Consider the following 14,014-nt stretch of genomic DNA (forward strand, 5'->3'; position numbering starts at 1 on the left):
AAGCTTATGATCTGGCGGTCGAGTTGGAGAATGATATTGGCTGTGCCCTCAGAAGATCAGTTTGCCAACCCTGCTGGTGTTCCAGGGCGCAGTGGTCTCCGGTGAGCTCTTCTCTCATTTACTACCTGGAAACGTAGCCGTGCTAAGATGCTCGCTACCTACATGGAGGTCTCTAGAGCAGCTAGTACGGCTGCCGGTCTGCCACTTCAGATCTCGTAAGACTGGTTCCTTTAGTAAGTCACCTGATGGTGTGGAAGCCCCTGCCAAGCTTGCCTTATTGGGTTCCAGCCCCGAGCAGACTCTGGTTCTATCGGTCTAGTCTTTCTACCAGGCCTGAGGACAAATGTTCTCAATAGGAGAGCTATGAGAGTCCTGATGCTGTGGCTCAGGACCTTGGAGGGCAGGCCCCTCTGGGAAAGAGCGGTGTGCACCGCATTACACAGTGCCTGTCTCTCCTCAGTGCCCTCAGGAGATCAGTCTGCCAACCCTGCCAGTGTTCCAATGCACAGTAGTCTCTCTAACTAGCTTCTTTCAGTTACCATCCGGAAATGTAGCGGTATAAAGAGGTTCGCTTCCTCTAGAGCAGCTAGTTCGGCCATCACCTGCCAGTGTGCCGAGCTGGCCACTCTGATTACACTAGAGGTCAGTTGAGAGACTGATTCCATTGGTAGACTAACGTATCTCGGTGGGTCCTGCATGCTGTAGAGTGAGGCTATAGAATCCAGTTCTCCTCCACCTCAGTTTACCGGTGTCATCCATTCCTAAAGCGTTTTCTGATGCAGCTCGAGGTGTTTTTATAACTTCTCAATCTATCTATTTATCTCCCATCATCTCGCCCATCTATTGGACTGATTACACATGTGATTCAGAGTGTGGTCACACTGAAGGCATTCCTATAGCATTTTCCAGTGCAGCGTCTCATTCCCTTTGGGCAACCATGGTTACATTTGTAATCTAGAGATGTTTCTCACCATTTTATTGATTGAGCACCACAGAGTCCTTCCAAATTTCTTGTAATTTCCAGCATAGACCACTGAAAGCTCTCACATTCAACTTTGTGATATGGCCTTGTAAAATATTCAAGTAAAAGAAATATTAAGTACTCATCATGTCTTATTATTCAAGTCAGGGTCAAATTTCTCCAAACATCTTGGGTCAAAATTCTAATAATATAAGGTATGCAAGCACTTCAAATCTCAACTCACATCTTAAGGTCAACTGCAATTTCTACCTTTGCTGTAAGAGAAGTGTTATAACAGAAGCTATAGGTTATAAATATCACAGCTTTTATCCATTTCCCACAGTCTCCCAAGTGCAGACCTTAGAGAAACAGCTCAATGAAAGACCTCTATCAAACAGTGCAAACTTTTTCCAGTTTTTTTTTTTTTTTTAGTCAACAAACTTGATACTTTTGATACTTGTGCTTTTATCTGATAAGTACACTGTTTTAGAATTAATTATTAAATATGGTTTTAAATTGAAAATGGGAGCTTGCAAAGTCCAAAGCTGCTTGCTATGAAAAGCAAAGAAAAGCAGAGTTCAATGTCCTGCTGAGTTTAAATCTGTTTTTGTAAACCTGAAACCCTCACAGACACTTCCAGATGTGATTGTGTTGCCTACAAATATGGCCAAGTAGGTATAGCTGAATAACAGTAATGTTAGGCTGTACATGACTAAATGTTGTACAGAAACAAGAAAGCAGAAACATGGAAGTAATCTGAGCGACTAATAATGCTCCTAGCAGTATAATCTCCATTCATAGATGAATGTGAGGACATCTGCTTTGTGTACAAAAAGAACCACAGTAGTTAAAGTTATTCCGTCCCATCTGAAGGAGGACCCCTCCCTCTTGATCAGATTCCCAAATTACCAGAAGAAAGAAAGTTTGGCTCTTTGGAATCCAGTGAGAGGTACTTCTGGGTGGAAGAAGGTTTCCAGAGAAGAATATCTTTGCTCCAGCAACAATTATGGAAACTAACCCTTACTTCAGCAGTCAACAAGTGCTTTGCAAAGATGTGAGTATTTTTTTTATGTGATACAAAATTAGAAAGTTAAAACTCATAAATCTAAATGAAGGGAAGAAAACTCTTAAAGAAAATCAATATTCAGATGGAATGGTGATTCTCTCTGTTATGTATAAATATCAAATAATTATATATATATATATATATATATATATATATATATATATATATAATATATATATATATATATATATATATATATATATTATATATATATATATATATATATATATATTCTTAAAAGTTTCAGTAAAGAGGATTTGATAAGTGGAAGATCTCAGATTGATTTTTAATTTGTGTTAAATTGCTCTTTTCAAAGGTTGTGATATGTGAATATCAGGTAGGGTAAAATGTGAATTATTTCTGACTGCAAGGCTTTTTGAGTGTTTAGTTTTCTGAGCTGCTTTCTTGCACTCTGTGCCTTTTTCCCAGCTGAGCATCGCACTGCACGGCTGTGTGGTTAGCCATTTACTACTGTGCAAATTATTCCCTCTGATTTACAATTAACTAATCAAAATCATTTTATCAGCATTGTATACACATTCATATATCTGCTCTGCTGAAAATCAAGTGGGTGGATTTCTTATCAAAAATAATGTAACAAACACATAATTATTAATATACCCTTTCAGACTAGCATATATCCGGTGATGATAAATATAGATTAAAGCAATTGTACAACAGTGTGCAGTTTCTTTTAAAAGCAAGATCTCCATCGCCATTAATGATGTGAAATAACAGACGTTAAAGGGGGATTCTTCTCCATTTATCCTTTCAGATGAAACTTGTCTTAGGACAATTGTCTATGTTTTTTTTCACCTTTTTTTCTAATTCTCTCTCTCCGTCCACCTTTCTTTCAACTTTTTTTCCTTGCCTCTCTCATCTCCCCTTCTCTTTTCTCACAACCTCCCTCCAGCTCTACCTCTCTCTTTCTCCTCTTCGCCCTTCTTCACTCTCTCTCATCAGCAGGGGGCCCTCGGCTCCCTTCATCACCGTAGACTCAGACTCAATCCCGCTACAGCAGAATTGCCTCACTGATTCTTAACCTTAAACTGGTTTAATACTGTTTTGCTGGCAGCCGTCGGTATATTTTAGAGCCATTTGTATTCCGAGCAGATGGAACGTTGTCCTCCAGTCAAGTTTCCACTGCTTATGCAACCTCTGGATTTCAGCTCCATCTCTATTCACATTTTTGCTTCATGGAAGGAGAAATTCTTCTTTAGGGGAATTTCAGGCTTCTCTAATTGTTTGTCCTCCTGTTTCCTGTCATGCGTAGCAAGAGGGCTTATGCCTTGATGTATTTAACATGGCGTTCATGAAAAAAAAAATCGATGTGAAACTGTCTTATTCAGAGCATTAATACTTTTCAACAGAATATATATACACACACACATATATATACATATATGTGTGTGTGTGTGTGTGTAAATAAATTGTTCAGTGAAAAAATACCATCAATGACATTGTCTGATTCCTGCGTCTTAAACTGTGAGATAAAGTACAATTTTAGGTGTCTTCACCAAGGCCTGCATTAGGAGTGGGCTTCTGGGACTTAAGCCCCAAATGTTTTTTATCACCTTGTCAAAACATTTTGTCACAAATAAAATTATTCAGAGCTGCAGGCTTCTCTATAAATCAGACGTGGTCTCGCAAGCCACATTTCAACAATTTTGCATAAAGTCTGCCGCATTTTGTTATTTATTCTGTCACAAAGTGAAAGAAATGATGGGGCTGCTTTCCGTTTCTACAGACCACACCAAAGTAATCTGGAAAAAAAACTGTCGACTTTGCTCCAGCCAGATATCTTTGCAAAGAAGAACAAATTTCAAAGACATAACTCTGAAAACAGAATATACAGTGCTCATACAGGATATTTTGGCTATTTCAGTTTTATTAAAACATAATGCTAATAATATACAGCAACATTTTTATTTTTATTTTTTTCAGAAGTGATAATATTAATAATATCCCGATACCTTGTATATAACATTTGCCAACTCTAATGGCTAATGTGAGTTTTTTTTTTTTTTTTTTTTACTTGGATTTTAAAGTACAGTACAAAGTACAGTGTTAAATATGAAACCTCTAAATTCAATAGGTTACTGTGACCTTTTCAGTTTTTCAGTATATTTAAAGATTTATTTGATTTAAAGGACACCTCACAGCAACATTTCAACATTATTATTACAATAAAGTGCATTATTCAGTATTTTAATCAAAGCATTAAACCATTCACATTTATAGACGCCTGGGCTTTAAGCTCTAAATATCCAGCGCCCATGGTCACTGCAGCTATTTCTGTTCTTTAAGCTTCGGTTTCGGCAAGAGACGTCGGCTAATTGAAGCTTGTTCCTCCATATTTCATAATTCTGATTGGCCATGTCCTGAGAGATAGTGGAGCACACCACTGTGAATAGTAAGCTTTTAGACTCTCCCTCCTGGAACTCAGCCGGAACAAAAGCCTCTCTTTATTAATTTCGGCCATAAGCTCCGGGAATTTAATCAAACTGACGAACTTTTAATTTGGGACAATTTTTAAAAAATGTGACCTTTTGTTCTGATCTCGGAAGAATTCAAATTGCCTGTGTGATTATTTCTTTCTTAGTTGAGCATTGTGGTGCATAATATATTCAATGTGTGAAACCATAAATATACACATTTATGATAACCTGACTGGTTTTTTTTTTTAGGTTGAGCTGGGGAAAGAGAAAGAAAGAAAGGCAAGGTATCGTGCTTACCAGTGTGCCGCCATCATCCTGAGTGTGGTATTCCTGATATTGGCCCTCTGTATCTTCAGTCTGAGATATATATGGAGTCCAAACCCTGGGAAGGTAAGAGAAATCCAAATCTATTGTGGAGAACAAGAGATATTACTGAGCATGGTGCATGGCTGTGGATTAATTAGGAAATGATTAGAATAACAATCGTGGAGTGGAAATGAAAGACGGGAACATCTGCACACACTGTTTAGTATTCTTGGAACTGACTGAATCCAATCTTGATTTCCTTGGCATAAACAATAGCATCACAGAGTTGGAGAAAACGGCAGAATGACTAGATAAATACATAGTACCTTGTTCATAATAAGATTGCTGCAATAACCAGAGGTGTCAAGTAACGAAGTACAAATACTTCGTTACTGTACTTAAGTAGAAATTTGGGGTATCTATACTTTACTTGAGTAATTATTTTTCAGCCGACTTTTTACTTCTACTCCTTACATTTTCACGCAAGTATCTGTACTTTCTACTCCTTACATTTAAAAAAAATAGCTTCGTTACTGCTATTTCATACCGGATTGTTATCGTTCAGAGAGAGAGAAAGAAAAAAACCCTATCCAGATAAATCGCGCCATCAGGATGGAGTGAATTTGATTGTGGTTGGATGAGAAGTATACACATATACCATTCCGACACCCTATTGGTCCATACGCGATCCATCACACCTGCACATGACACAAGTCACATCACACTGCATAGACAGTTTTGGGTTCGTTTATCAAAAAATATATTTCTTAAAAGTAGGTTGGAACCAGTAGTATCCGATCGCCTCAGAGTCAGTCCGCTTAAATTTCAAATGAAACCAGCGTCAGTCCGGTCTCCTCCCGTCTTTCAGCGCGCTCTTCAATCCGCCGACCACGGTGGAGCAGCGCGAGCTCAAACAGAGACAGAGGACACAAGGTGTGTGTTTACCGATAGATTGTTAGAATATATGTATCTGTGAAGTTCTTTGTCATAAATACAGTTTACAAAAGGTCACGATCAGTCGGTTTCTCATCTAGTGTAAAGTTTTCGCTTGTGACCGCTAATCACGAAACAGCTGTTTCCTTACACTTATTTAAATATACTTCATTTAATCATACGTACATACACTACTGTGCAAAAGTCTTAGGCAGTATTTTCACTTAAAAGAATGGTGTTCGGCCAGTTATTTATATATTTTGCTGTAGAGTGTCACTGTCAGTATAAATTATCAGTTTACAATTCCAAACATTCATTTTGCCATCGTCAAACTGCTTGTGCATTCAAAATCGCACTAGATTATTATTAAAATTAATGGCAAACTACTGTCCTACTGACACATTGCAGCAAAAGATATAAATAACTGGCTTAAAACCCTTTTTTTGGGGTGAAAACACTATTCTTTCTTTTCCCTAAGACTTTTGCACAGTACTGTATTTTAAAAACGAGATTGTTGCTACTTTATAAAGAATGACCATACAGTAATTCACAGAACTGATAAAAGACAGTGACAGACAGCACTCATCTTAACTAAATATCAGAGTGAGTGACAGAGATACAGTAGAAACATTATGTGTACTTTTGTATTAAATAATGACCCAGATTGTGAAATACATTTATTAGCCTTAGATTAAGGGAAGCACAACTTGGGAAATGAGAGCATCCAAGGTGAAAGCTATGGATTTATTTTAAATATTTGTAATGTTCTTTAATGTTATCCATAGTTTTTTTTGTAGTTCTTTTTTTTTTTTTTTAAGTATCGGTTCAGGCACGTTGAGGCGCCAGTACCATTTTAAAAGTATCGAAAAGGCACTGGACCCTACTTAAAAGTTATTATTTATTTCTCATTACTGGCTCATTTGCCAAATGGGTGCTTTCTCTTCGTCCTCCACAAATTAAGCTACTGTAGGTAGTTGGGTAGTGAGACGTTTTAATAAATTATCGTTTGCGATTAATGACGCAAATGACAATGTTGTGATATCTAGGCTATAGAGCATCACAGTCCCACCCACAGCTGGTGCCGGAACTAAAAATTCAATGCAATTTCTGCATTGACATTTGGGGTGTAAGCCATTAAAACGTAACCATACATGGTAGACTTAAAACCAGCTACGGCTGTACTAAGCAACAGTATATGCTCATATAAACGTAAAAAGATCATGGGGGCACTAACCTTGTTTTGATGTAAATGCCTTTTATTCGCTATGTCTTGGCTAAGTACTTCATTACCCACAATCCTGAACAATCCCACAATCCCACAGTGATGCATCTGATTGGTGGAGCTCGTATAACCGTCTGGTTAAACCCCTCGAAGGTCCGTGAAGACTGAAGATCATTAATAAAAAAATAAAATAAAATAAAAACCTGTATTGCGTTTTTGCACGGTAGACTTATCAGTGCAATCATGATCTCCTTGGCTGCCATTGAGAGTTTTGCAGGGAGGTTGGTAACTTTAGTTAGCATTATCGTCCACTTTAGCTAGGCTACTGTAGCCTCCTATTGAAATGAGTCATATCAAGCATTTTATAATGCCACTGTCAAAACAATATTTAGCCTAGACATACCTTTTTGTGCATTTACTGAACATTTGTGTAATGGCAACGACATGTGTTGACAACTGAGCAGTGATTGCAGTCAGATACAAAGCACTGCACCATTGCTGATGTTATCATTAACCACTTTCACACACGCACACAATATAAAATACACGATGATAAAATAAAAATCAATACACAATACATATATAAAACACTATTTATTTACACGATTAATACTGAAAGAACTGCTATTACTGCACATTCACTATATAAAATAAAATTCACTGGAGGAAAAAGTTCGCGCGAGCGGCCGTCATCAGATTTGGATGTCGCTCAAAAGGCTTGTTGCCTCGTTCGCAGTTGTGGCTTCAGACGAATTCAATGGGGCGCGGTGGTTTATGGGATGAGTAGTTCCTGCGCTCGAAATGAAAATATGTACACAGTCTTGTACCTTTGACTTTTTTGGGATTTTGTCTTAATTTTTTCACTTGAAATGATATGTTATATGCTTATGAGTTCAGCCGTAGCTGGTTATCCTCACACATGCTCTAAAACTCTTTAGATACAGATTTTTCCGAAAGTGAATGGGAGAAATGAATGGGAAATTTACTTCCGGCACCAGAGCTCTCTTGGGCTGTGGGTGGGACTGTGAAGCTCTATATCAACTTTGTAACTCGTTACCCTCCGAACACTGGACATAGCAGACGTATGTACCGAATACAAGAAGCTATCAGTCAAGAAGGTATAAGGATTATGAGTTATTTTTCATTTTTAGTTTTTGAATAATCACTTAGATTAATCATTCATTTTGACAGCACTATAATGTTTATTGTAAATAGTCAACCACACAAGAGTAATTGTTTTTAGCCTGCACCAATGTTCTTGTCCATTGCCCTCACAGAGTCCTGCAGCTAAGCTTGGATGTACATTTACATTCCATTCAAGGTTATTGATGACATGCCTCTGAAGTTTGACTTTTTGCACCATAACAATACTTATTGGCAACTAGTCATCATATCTCTGGCTCTTTAATGTATTTGCATTGTACTAAAATGAGTTCATTTTCAATGGGCATATATGTGGCTGAAACAGGTAGCCTAGTGCCTCCCAAATTTTTCAACATGAACATTTTAATATAACATTATAGTCATTATGGCCTTTAGAAAAATTTTTTTTTGAGGAGGTGGGGTAGTGCACAATAGGCCCTTGTGGCACGGCCCAAGCTTTTGTTCTTAATGGCATTTTTTTTCCTTACATTACTTTTACTTTTATACTTTAAGTAGTTTTTTAAACCAGTACTTTTACACTTTTACTTGAGTAAAAAGCTTGAGTTGATACTTCAACTTCTACAAAAGTCTTTTTAAACCCTAGTATCTATACTTCTACTTGAGTAATGAATGCCAATACTTTTGACACCACTGGCAATAACCGAAACTGCAAAACACTGATATTATTCATTATAGTTCTTCAATTCTTGTTGATACCCAAAAACGGATAGTGTGTAAGTAATTGCAAATACCGCGATGTCAACAGACAATCAAATCTTGTGCTTAAGTAGGCTATGCATTGCATAAATTCTTCCAGAGGATGTAACTCATTTAACAGCCAGTTCTTTAAACGCATTTGCTGGAGCTCCGCTCTAATTTCTGCATCAGATATTTCACGCTCCTGCTTGAAGAGTCATCACTTTGAGCTGCAGAAGCAGTGAAGATTCTCACAGGGCATGTAATGGGCTTAATGACACTGGAAGTCTGGGCTGTGGAGATCGAGAGCAAGCACTCACACTCTCCAACTGCTGCGGTCGGCTAACTTAAGGCCTGTGTAGTCGCTGATATCCAACAACGAGCAGTATAATGGTGCTTTAAAACACAATGATAGGCCCAACTGTTAGGGGGTCTCATCTCAACAGCAGTCAGGGGGAAATATTAGGCAAGCAATGAGTGTGTATGTGTGTGTGTTTTACACACACAGTACGACTCAAGTGCTGACATCAACAATGAAACCTGAATGTGCAACTATTGCAGCTCCGGGCATCACAATTCTGTAGCTTAGAAATGAATATTTCAAACCAACACTGCATATTTCATAAGCCCCGCCTCCCCTTGTTTAGACTTGATGAAATACGAAATGTTTCTCACTCTCCTTATTTTGCTAGGTAAGACATCATCAATTATTCCCATGCTCTTAAAAGGTACAGCTCCTGACAAACTAATTAGAAGTCAATACATCAATAGAGCAGGAGATTGTCTTTGCCAATCCCTCCATGCGGCAGCAGGGAAAAGTAAAGCGGTCTCCTGTGTCTAGCTTTGCATAAACTGCTGTGGAAAGGTAATTGGCTCACCATATTGTATTTCAATATGACATAGTAACCGCTTGGGAACTTCTTTTAATTACTTACAAACATATGCTGTTGCAGAAGCCCAGGGAAGATAAAGAGTTAGCGATCATTCTTTACGCCACTATGTGTTTAAGATGGGCGACTGCATGTTGTCCAATGCCGCCATCATGTTTACCACGTCCTAATTATTGTAGCACTGGTTCCTTTGGGATTAGACGCCTGTCATATCACCTAATATAGCCAAATTTTAAGCAAATGCCTTTAAAATGTGACACGTTGTAGCACTGCTGCACTTTATCCAAAAACATCTGTTGTGGTAAGCTGATGTCATCTATTTTTCTGACCTTTCTTGAATGCCCGTTGTCTCTTAAGGAACCGTGGTTGACAGACGCACGTGCAGCACCCAAACCGTGTTCTTTCAGGCTACCTTATCAGACCCGAACCAGCAGTGTCTGTTATATTGACCGCGGTGTCGGCGAACACCTCGAATAGATCACACGAACAGCGACGGAGAGGTGCTGTGAAATTGCTTTCACCGCACACGTCTGTCAGGCTCATGAGACGCCCCCCATTATTCAAGCTGAAATTACTTCGCTCACCTTGTTGCTATGTTGTGTTTGCAAGGCAGCCTCGCAAAATGTGCCCCCGACCAGCTCTTAAGGACTTCTGTGTCCTGATGTGTATCTTAATGAACACAGTTGCACCTGCTCTCCAGTAGTGGCAGGTGCCGGGCAAAGAACGGCCCCCCCGAGAAGGTTTGTTTACCCGCTGTGTCAAGCAACCAGGCTTTTTTTTGGGAGGGGGGGCTGTCATGTCGGTCTCCTTGCAGGAAAGATGGATAGACTCCAGGAAGGCATGATGGCGGCGTTGTTTGCTTTCTGAAAGAGGTCCTAAAATAGGCCAAACCTTTATTTGGCCCTTCTCTTTCTACGTGTCGAAAATCCTCAGGTCTTCAGATCTTGAGGGAAAATAATTACAGTAATGAAGCAGACTGGCCAATCCGAGCAGCTGCTTTTGGAAGCCCCTCCAGACGGGTGGTGCTTTCAGCTCTGCAATCTTCTTTTATTTCACTCATCAGACTCATTTATTCACTTATGAGCTTGTGTTTTTACCGAGCTGATGCAATAGTCTCTGACCTCCACCTGGCTGGAACAAACTGTTCCCTTGTAAAGCAGAGGCAGGGGAACATGACACATCCGCTCTACCCAGTGAGGGGCTCTCAAGTGGATTGTGAATGCCTGTGGAAGTGTTTTATATGTTTTCAGGCACTCCCCAGGATTCCTGTTAAGCATTATTAACAGAAAAATGAAAGTCTGTAGCCATTTTTTATGGTTCCTCACATGTTATCAGGAGCAAGGATCTCATAGAGAAAGACAAGATTCAAATTGAAAACCAAAACAATTAAAATGAATTCTATTAGCACTGTTGCTATTAATTCCTAAACAAGCAAACACAAAAAAAATTTAATGGATTCTGTCAACAGCTTCAAATAACAAACATAGATGTGAGCCATTGACAATTGAAGAATTGTAATTTGAATTTGGATGTACTGAATTTCAAAGAAATAGTCATTTCAATCTGAATAGCAAGGTTTGTGGAAAAAGAACTGACAAAGCCTTGAGTTTGAAGGTTTAAAAAAATTTCAGAGAGAGAATTAATTTGTTAGAATGCATTACTTTGATTTATATGAATTACAATTCAGTAGATAACTCTTCCTGTTATTCAAAATTTAAATAAACTAATAATTTCAATAATTATTTGAGTTAACATTATTTATTTTATCACATTTACTTTATATAATTGACTAAACATGTTCTCTTATTTATTATGATTTAAACCTATTCCACATGTGCCAAAATAGAGAAAATGCATAAGGAGAGAAAAAAATTATAATTGCATGATGTCACCGGTCATTCGTTACTCTGGCAACAGCCGGACTGGAATCTATACAGATGATAACCAGCCACTCCATAGCAAAGACATATTAGCATGTAGTAAGTTTTGGGAAATCTCAAATATTACTTTAGATAGACAAATACAGATTCACAATGATGTTCTTGGTATGTGCAAAAAAAAATATTCTCCTCTTCATTATGGACGTGCTGGCCATTTCCCTTACCCTCCATTGCCTCTTCCTCCTTCCCATCAAGACGTCGACCCCTGAAAATCAGAGAACAGAACAGAGATCAGTTCTCTTTCTCTTGCACAATTTAGATTCTGATTGAGCTTTCACATCCTGTTTCGATTCTACAGAGGGTGCCAAGAACTAGTCCTGCCACACAGCTCTCTCACATAAGAGTAGATTTCATCAGATTACCTTTTTTGAAACTGTTCTTAACACCACCCAGATCCACAGAATGTGCCTCATTATTTCAAATGGATTAAGGGTTAAATCTGTCAGCCAGATATGGAGTTAAATTCACAGTCACTGAGATGTGAATAATAGTCAAGGTGAATTTCCCATTCTGATATGAGATCAGTGTCTGAATTGTATCTATATAACAAACTTAAAATGCACTCACCCATCAATATGATGATATTACCGGACTGAACTGGTTGTTGTTTAGTTGCTTCAGTGTGACACTTATCAAAGGTAGTTTCCCAGCGTACCCCAGCAGATGTGCTTCTGCTAGTCAGTCATTGTTAATAGCCCTTTGGGGGGATCCTGCTTGATTCAGTGATAAAATATTAAACACAACTATGATTGGCATCTCCTTGTGGGAGCTGAAAGATTTCCAATGAGTGAGGCAATGCATGCAAAGTATTGACCTGCATACTAGTTTGGGGCTGGCATGTTGTTAAGCATTGTGTCTTTTAAATCATCAACGTCAAAATTATAGCATCAGAAAACATTCATAATATTGGCAAATAATAATGGGATTTTCATGACCTGCTGAAAGAATGACATTTGCAATGTACAGAGAAAAACAAAACAAACGTCAACGATGACAATAGGCCCAGTGTGTAAATAAAACATCACAGCTAGCCTTTACACGTGACATAGCAGCAATCTAACCTACAGACACCTTGAAATTGATCAGTGCATAATTTATCTCTTCAACACATGCTGTATTTCAGACCATCTGCAACCGTTTTTAAATGAAAAAGTAAACAAGAAGCGTATCAAATAACAATGAACAATTTAAATTTCTGTTTAATGTTTTAAGAAACTGGAACGTGTTCAGATTGTTTTGAAGACGCAAGACTGGCAATGTTTAACACAAGGATTTCGGATTTCTTCAACAGTGAACACAATATAGAAATATTTGATCATGTGATGAAAAAAACAAACAATGCACTCAATGATTTTTTGCAGAAAACTTTCTATAAATAATAAAACTTTATGATTGAATAAACTTTATACAATTAATTTCACATGTTCTAATTCTAATTACTGAATTATAAATATATGCTATTTTAGTTGAATGAGTATAAAAAAATAAAATAAAATGCAATCATTAAGGCTCTAGACACGTGTTTTCCAACTGACCACTAGGGTGATCTCAGACAGGAAATAATATCAAGCAATAGGCTCATCCCACCAGAAAACACAAATAATAACTCTGTGTTGTATTTGCATTCTAATAAGCTATATAAAGGAGTAAAAATGCACACAAAAAAACTTAATTAGCACATTACTGATTCAATTAGACATGTCAATCTTTTATTTCACTTTTTACCATTGAGCTTTCAGTGGGTGGGGTGGGGTGGGGTGGGGTGGGGGATTGTGGAGCAGCAAAGATGAGGTACACTGAACAGCACCAATGACCTTGCAGATATTTTCCACAAGCTGTTGGAATGTGAACTGATTTTCATCAGCGATGTGGAGCTCATTCATCTACTAATGGCAGCCAAAGTCAGTAAGAAGAGTAAACACGAGGTGTTGATTCGCTCATGCTCTACCTAGGTCTATAATTTTGCTCTCTGCTTATAGAGGCATTGACGGCAGACAGCGAAATCAAGTCAATTTAGCTCTTGAAAGAAAGTAATTTAAAAAACCCTCAGACAGTGTCGCTATTTGCAGTAAACACAGATGTATTCCGCACGCCAAGGTTATAACTGAATACTGCTCTCCAGAAAGCTTGACTGAGGGTATTAGCTTATTTTCAATATGCTTTGAACATGCTTTGAAACTCTTCATCATTTAATAACTGGGCACATCATTTACAGATTTTAATGGGGCAAAAAGATGAAACATTAAAGGATATCTGATTGCATTGGCAATGTGAAAAATAGCTAAATGCATGTATAATACATTATATGTGCTATGTGATAAAGCGACATTCAGAGAGCCCTCTGCCTCGTTATCAGCTTGAAATCCTCAGTAAATGGAAGACTGTGTTTCCATTTACACACCAAAGGTTAACACCATTT

At 38.1% G+C, this 14,014-nt stretch overlaps 1 protein-coding gene across 1 annotated transcript in view; it reads left to right on the top strand.

Moving 5' to 3' along the window:
* Positions 1–1,857: 1,857 nt before the first annotated feature.
* The window catches only part of tnmd (tenomodulin), a 37,048-nt gene continuing 24,891 nt past the window's right edge, over positions 1,858–14,014 (top strand). The window contains exons 1-2 of the mRNA XM_052573608.1: positions 1,858–2,015; positions 4,715–4,855. Coding sequence (XP_052429568.1) covers positions 1,968–2,015; positions 4,715–4,855 — 189 coding nt within the window. The 5' untranslated portion in view covers positions 1,858–1,967. The remainder of the gene's footprint in view (positions 2,016–4,714; positions 4,856–14,014) is intronic.

This window comes from Carassius gibelio, chromosome B14 (genome assembly GCF_023724105.1).
Source record: "Carassius gibelio isolate Cgi1373 ecotype wild population from Czech Republic chromosome B14, carGib1.2-hapl.c, whole genome shotgun sequence".
In the NCBI taxonomy this organism is placed as follows: Eukaryota; Metazoa; Chordata; class Actinopteri; order Cypriniformes; family Cyprinidae; genus Carassius; species Carassius gibelio.